This window comes from Prorops nasuta, unplaced genomic scaffold (genome assembly GCF_024137725.1).
Source record: "Prorops nasuta isolate Cenicafe-Biocafe unplaced genomic scaffold, Cenicafe_Pnas_1.2 PNAS00007, whole genome shotgun sequence".
NCBI lineage: Eukaryota > Metazoa > Arthropoda > Insecta > Hymenoptera > Bethylidae > Prorops > Prorops nasuta.
The window spans coordinates 3,048,713-3,056,740 of record NW_027116804.1 but is presented as its reverse complement, the minus strand read 5'-3'; the positions used below and the strand labels follow the sequence as shown (position 1 = coordinate 3,056,740).

Below are 8,028 nucleotides of genomic sequence, written 5' to 3'. Positions count from 1 at the left end.
AGTAATTTCTGGTTACAATGTTCCTTTTAAAAATGTTACTTACATACACGTAGTGAAAATAACATCCAATGATTTTACAAAAAGGGTGTACAGTTTTCACCGCATTTCGTAATGCTAATTCGAAATCTGATATTAAACTATGAATAATGATTTCCCTCATTACAGAGTTTTTTAAAAACATCAAGTTTTTCCAGTCATTAATACCCATACACATGGTAGAAACTGAAGAAAATTTATTGGAAGATGTAAAAATTTAAGGACCAATTACAATCATTACATCAAATTTACCTTATTATTAACTCTGCCCATAACAGTCAGCAGTTGATATAAGTCTCTCAAGTTGGGCATTGAGTAAGAAGTTGCATCGATACCAAGGTTGCCAAGTCCGCCATCTTGAATAGTACTACGCTCTATAGTAAGTGAATTTTGATATAAGGAATGCAGACTGCACAAAGTATACTGCCAGCGGAAATACGTCAGTAGCCATCTTAAATGCAGAACGTAATATATCAAAAATTATATATATTATATTCACAGCCTGTCACCGTGAACGGCGTGAACGAAGACAAATGTTAGTATACGGAAAAATAAAGTGTAATAAAGAAATAAGGAGTAGTGACTAGTGACAGCTTTGATCTATCTGACAGTTGATGTACTTATGGTATAAGTGAATAAATAAAATAAAAATGCTTTTCCTAAATTGATTTTTAATTTTGATAAAATGGTCAAATGTAGCCATTAATTAATTAGATTTGGTAATAAATACAAAAAATGCGTTTTATTATAACAAATGAGTTGAGGTAAAATAAACTCAATGTTTTTATATTAATTTGTTAACAAATGCATTTTTTTATTTATTATTGAGTCCAATAAGGCCCGGTGTCACAAGCCTTGATTAACTTAAGTTGTTGATTAAGAAGTGCTGACAATCGCTACAAAATTAAAATAAGATACACCGAGACATCAGTTTAAGTTGTCGGTACTGAGGTGTGAATTGTTAGAGAGTGGTTGGAACGAAGGAATACTGTGGAATATTGGAACAGTTAGGAGAAGGAAAAAGTAAATTGCAACAATTTAAATATAAATTTAATATTGAATTGCATGATATAAAGGTAAGCTTAGTTGTAAATATAAATTGAATTTTTAAATAATAAACATTATATATATTTGCATTAAATTTATTTTTATCAAGAGTATTGAATTTTTACAAATTTTTATATTTTATAATATAAATGATAACTTAAAGAACATAGATAAACAAGAAAAAATTTGTGGAGTATATTTACAAGTAAATTTGAAGAAACATTTCGCACAATTATAATGTCAATTAAATACATGATATATATTTATTTGGCTACACAGTGTATTTTATGACGAAGTTTTTTTTGAAAAATATGATTCTCCACGACAAATTAATTTTTGTATATGACATTTAACAAGCAGAAGAAACATTAAGTAGTAATTTTGATATTGCTTCTTTTTATTGATACTTATTAATTTTGAAGATTATCATGAACAACAGTCTGACAGAGTTTATTTTGGAATGGATGGAAGATGAAGAAGAGGAAGATGAACAAGTGAACTTATATATTCAAGCTCAAAAAGAAGAAACACGAACTTTTAGACAACAAAAGAATTGGTTTGATATATTAAATAATGATGATTTTAGAGAAAGATTTCGTCTTACCAAAAATGAATTTATAATGGTTCTAAGAAAAATATATGGAGGTTTAATATACCAAAATGGAACAAGGTTAGTTTAATCCAATATTTTTGTTTTTAATTATACTATTATAGCTAGACTTTCAAAGTAAAACTTGTATGATGTAAAGGATGACAGATAATAATGTCATTAATTCATTGTGTAAATTAGTTTAAAGTTTACTTGAAATTTACCCTGAATAAATTTTCAAATATCTTATAGTTCATTCTGGAATAAAATATATTTTCTTTAATTTAATTTATTGTACTAATGCAATAGTCTATAATAAAATTATCTATAGCCAACAACCTCAATTTGAAAGATGTTTACTAAAATGTTCTTCTTACAAAATAAAGCTACACATAATTTTTTAAAGCAAGATTATTTATACCCTATTTTATTGCAGATCAACTAATATATTACCCATTAATCAATTACTTGCCTGCTTACGCTTTTATGCTACTGGATGTTATATGGTAACTTGTGCAGATTTTTGCGGCTTCAGTAAAAAATCTGCTCAGAGAATAATACACAGAGTTTCTCCACTTATTGCAAATATGCATTCTGAATTTATAAAATTCCCCGTAAATAATGATGAAATTTTGGGGATGCAGCAAGGAAATTTCCAAAAATCAGGATTTATAAGGGTTATAGGCGCTATTGATTGTACACATGTAAAAATTGAATCATATGGTAAGATGCATTTGTCAAATATTTTGTTCCAAAAAAAAAGTTGAGATTTTCTATCATTAACCAATGTTAATGAAACAGGTGGGGATGATTCTGAACTGTACCGAAACAGGAAAAGTATTTTTTCAATAAATGTACAGGTCATTGCAAACTCTAAATTAGAAATAATAGATTTTGTAGCACGTTGGCCTGGATCAGCACACGATTCGACTATATTTAATCACTCTACAATAAAAGCGCGATTTGAAGCTGGACAATTTGGGAACGCTCTATTGCTAGGAGATGCTGGTTACCCAAACTTACCGTACTTGATGACACCTTTGCAAAATCCTGTAACGCATGCTGAAAATTTATACAATGAATCACAAATTAGAACTCGTTCTATGGTAGAGCGTTGTTTTGGAACTTGGAAAAGAAGTTTTCCTGTTTTATCTATCGGAACACGTTTTAAAACAGTGCAAAGAACTCTTGCAGTTATAGGAGCTACAGCTGTTTTACATAATATATTAAGACATACATTAGATGTTGAAGATTTTGATCCTAATTTATATAATGCCATAATACAAGAACAAGGAAATGAATTTCTGCATAACGATGAAAGAAGATATTTAATAGATCACTATTTTCAAAATATTTAATGTTTTGCTTTAAGGAAATCCGAGGAGTTTGCTTTTAGACGTTAGTAAATAATATAATAACTGTAAAGTTAAATGGATATATAAATATAAAAAATATTGTAATTAGATAAATACGTCGCCTTAAAATTTTAGAACTGAACTGTTATGGTAAAGCTAAGGATAAACAATACGTTTTTAACGTATGATGTAAGAATTAAATTCATTTTATTAAACTTTTTAATTAAAACAAAAATATATTTCTTTTATTTCTCTATGATCTTAAACATAGCTAAATAATATTTTGTAATTAACACATTGGTACTATAAACTGGTTACAATACATATGTAAATCATATATCACATTGCACATATCACATTGATATAAATTAAAACAAAAATTATGTAATAACCCCGCTATACTATATTAATAAACTTTATATACTTCTTAATAAAATCTAAAATTTCTGAACTTTTGTTGTTTTCAAACTTTTATTGGGATTTCAGTTTGATAAGTCACTTGAAGCGAAGTCTTCCTCCTGTTGATTTAATTTCTTTAGCTCTGCTTTTAACAATCTTCCTTTTAACTTTTCATTTCGTAATTGCTCCTTTATGACATTTTTTTCTATTGCTTGTTTATGAATTAAATTCTCCTTCATCAAATTTGTTAATTCAATTTTAGAATTCAATAATATGTTTTGAGTTTCGGTCAGCATTTTGTGGTTATTCTTTTTTCTCACACCAGTTATAGAATCTCCCTTAACAATCATTTTTAAAGGATTACTAATAGGCTGTGATAACTTTCTTGGATTCCAATCTTTCCATTCATTAATTTCATTGTCCTTTAAAAGATACTGTTAATAAAAATAATATACTTAATAGAGAATGTGTAATCAAAACGATTATACAAAAGAAACAAGTTCAAGTATTTTACCTGATAAATTTCTTTTGGATCATCTGGATCATCGTTTTCATCTTTATGTACATTCATAATATTCCACGCTGTGCCTGTACCTTCTATTGCATCAGAATCAAAACTATTGTTTAAACCGAAAACACTTGAATGCCCAATTATATTTAATACTTTTTCAAATATGATATTTGGTTTCACATTTGAACGTCCACCACCTATAATTTTAAATTGATTTTAATATGTTAAATGGTCTTTGAAACAAACCATTTAAGAAAATCACCACTTAATGTCCACTTTAAATAAATTAGTTATGCATATTATTTTTTATAATATATATGTAGTTACCTGTAAGATTTGTTTGCCTTTTTAATTCTGCAAAATGCTTTTTTGTGTTTGCTTTTAAATTAGTCCATAAATTTTTAATGGCTCTTTCATCTCTATTCTCTAAGTTCGAGATGCTGTTATATTCTGCTGCTATTTTCTTCCATGTTTCTGCTTTTTCTATTGGTTTAACTTCATCAGTTTTTTTATTTTCTACTATGCTAGCATATTTATCCACCAAATCTATTAAGGCTAATTTTTCAACGTTATTAAAATTTGTTTGTCTCTTAAAGACAGCCATGATATATAATATAAAACACAATCTGTGAAAACACAATACTCTTGATATAAATAAATTTAATACAAATATATATAATATATTTATTATTTAAAAAATTCAATTTATATTTACAACTAGGCTTACCGTTATATCATGCAATTCAATATTAAATTTATATTTAAATTGTTGCAATTTACTTTTTCCTTCTCCTAACTATTCCAATATTCCACAGTATTCCTTCGTTCCAACCACTCTCTAACAATTCACACCTCAGTACCGACAACTTAAACTGATGTCTCGGTGTATCTTATTTTAATTTTGTAGCGATTGTCAGCACTTCTTAATCAACAACTTAAGTTAATCAAGGCTTGTGACACCGGGCCTAAGTTAACGGTTATTAAAAAAAAATTCTTTGTAATGAAACAAAAAATGAAAAAATTTTAATCTTCACCAAGACTCGAACACGAGCCCACCACATGATAAACGGCAACCTTACCGCCTGCGCTACAGCGCTCACTTGATGTACCAAGAGCAAAACAGGCTTTTTAAAAACTGACTACAATTCTTTTATTAATTCGTCATAAATGATCAAGAATTAGCTGTAATAATAAATACATTTATCTACATAGCATTATTGTATTAAATTTATTGTTTTTAATTTGAAGCATACATTTTGCATGAAGATATGTTAATTTAAGGGTAACCATTCAGTACTTTATATAATAACTATTCATATGCTCAACTATCATAAATTAATTAAGTAATATTATAATATTTGTTATATGTAGTCGAATAACTATGATAAACGAGCATATGAATAGTTTTGTATTTAGAGTATTGCATGAACATCCTTAAAGTATCGTATCTTCATGTAAAATATATGCTTCAAATTAAAAACATAATAAATTTAGTGCAATAATGCTGTGGAGATAAATGTATTTATTATTGCAGCTAATTCTTGATCGTTTATGACGAGTTAGTGAAAGAATTGTAGTCAGTCTTTAAAAGGCTGTTTTGCTCTTGGTACATCAAGTGAGCGCTGTAGCGCAGGCGGTAAGGTTGCCGTTTATGATGCGGTGGGCTCGTGTTCGAGTCATGGTGAAGTTTAAAATTTTTTAATTTTTTTTTTCATTACAAGGATTATTTTTTAATAACCATTAATTTATTGGACTCAATAATAAATAAAAAAATGCATTTGTTAACAGATTAATATAAAAACATTGAGTTTATTTTACCGCAACTCATTTGTTATAATAAAACGCATTTTCTGTATTTATTACCAAATCTAATTAATTAATGGCTACATTTGACCATTTTATCAAAATTAAAAATCAATTTAGGAAAAGCATTTTTATTTGCTTTGAGTTTTTAGGTAAATGCAGGACCACCTCACACGGATGACACGTAAAAATGTCACGGTTAGCGGTAGTCGCTCTTCTTCTAAAGCCAATGTTGCCTGAAGTCCAAATCACACCTATGCTCTCCAGGCATAGTTGTGTTTGTACCGCTTCCCTTTAAATTTTCTATACTGCTGCTTGCTAGCGCTTATCTTCATTTTTGTTGCTAAAAGCTTGATTCTGGCATCACTGCCGTGTGGAACTATTAGTTTGCTAATAAAAGCAGAGGCTTAATTTTAAGAGTTTGCAACATATAGTAATTAATATAGATACAATTGTAAAAAGAAAACAAAAATTTTATTTTACATATATTAACTTTAAATAAAATCCCACAAAGTACTGTAAAATATCTTACATGTTATATTATATATCTAATCTGTCAGCTTCTTTATTTTAATATTCATCTCAATTATCACAGTTTGATCCTCAGCGATGACACAGTAACCACATTATGGTCAATCTATTCTTTTTTTTAATGTTCGATCCACATAGCTTCATCCTCAGCAGTGATACAGTAAACACACGTACATTACTATAATTTAATCTGAAACAAAATCCCACAAAGTACTATAAAACATCTTACATTTTATATTATATATCTATTATGTCATTTTCTTTATTTATTATTGTATTTACCCAAATTGCTGACTCATTTATTTTAATGTCTGTCTCAATTAACACAGTTTGATCCTCATCAGCGATGAAACAGAAACAACATTATGGTGAATCTATTCCTTTTGTTTTAATGTTCAATCCACATAGCTCCATTCTCAGCATTGACATAGTAAACACTTTACAATAATTTAATCTGAAACAAAATCCCAAAAAGTACTATATAAAATCTTACATTTGAAATTACAAATGTAATCTGTCAGCTTCTTTATTTGTATCGTACTTACCCATTGTGTTGACTTGTTTATTTTAATATTCATCTCAATTAACACAGTTTGATCCTCAGCGATGACACAGTAACCATAATATGGTGAATCTATTCCTTTCATTTTAATGTTCAATCCACATAGCTCCATCCTCAGTAGTGACATAGTAAACACATTACTATAATTTAATCTGAAATAAAATCCCAGAAAGTACTATAAAATATCTTACATTTTATATTATATATCTAAGTTGTCAGCTTCTTTATTTATTATTGTATTTACCCAGTTTTTTCACTCGTTTATTTTATTATCCGTCTCAATTAACATAGTTTGAATCTCAACGATGACACAATAACCACATTATGTTTAGTCTATTCCTTTATTTTAATTTTGAAAATCTGCATAGCTCCATTCTCAGCACAGTGACATAGTAAACACATTACTATAATTTAATCTGAAATAAAATCCCACAAAGTACCACAAAATATTTATATCTTACATTTTATATTATAAAATTTATTGTTATACTTATCTAAAATGTTCAGTCCTTTATATACTTTTAAAAATTATTTTTATGTACATTTTACAAATTTCGTCACTTTATTTATTCACTTATACCATCAGTATATCAGCTGTCAGTAAGATTAAAACTGTCACTTTATTTCTTTATATTACTTTATAACTTGTGGTATGTATATACTAACATTTGTCTTGGCTCACGGACCATGCATTATGTATTTTGAAATTAGTAATTAGAAATATCTATATTGCGGTCCCTCTACAGTCTCTACCCTCTGACGTATTTCCGCCGACCAGTAGTATCAGCAGCGACTATAGCGTAGTACCCAAAATAGTACTACGCTATAGGATATGTCGCTTTTGGGTACTACCCAAGGTTGCCAAGTCCGCCATCTTGAATAGTACTACGCTCTATAGTAAGTGAATTTTGATATAAGGAATGCAGACTGCACAAAGTATACTGCCAGCGGAAATACGCCAGTAGCCATCTTAAATGCAGAACGTAATATATCAAAAATTATATATATTATATTCACAGCCTGTCACCGTGAACGGCGTGAATGAAGACAAATGTTTATTATACGGAAAAATAAAGTGTAATAAAGAAATAAGGAGTAGTGACAGCTTTGATCTATCTGACAGCTGATGTACTTATGGTATAAGTGAATAAATAAAATAAAAATGCTTTTCCTAAATTGATTTTTAATTTTGATA

General features: G+C 28.4%; 1 protein-coding gene across 1 annotated transcript; it reads left to right on the top strand.

The window, feature by feature from the left end:
* Positions 1-2,192: 2,192 nt before the first annotated feature.
* On the top strand, positions 2,193-3,177 carry LOC136775147 (putative nuclease HARBI1). Its single transcript, XM_066729648.1, has 2 exons — positions 2,193-2,395; positions 2,474-3,177. The coding sequence occupies exons 1-2, from the start codon at positions 2,260-2,262 to the stop codon at positions 3,028-3,030; spliced, it is 693 nt and encodes a 230-aa protein (XP_066585745.1). The 5' UTR covers positions 2,193-2,259; the 3' UTR covers positions 3,031-3,177.
* Positions 3,178-8,028: the final 4,851 nt, after the last annotated feature.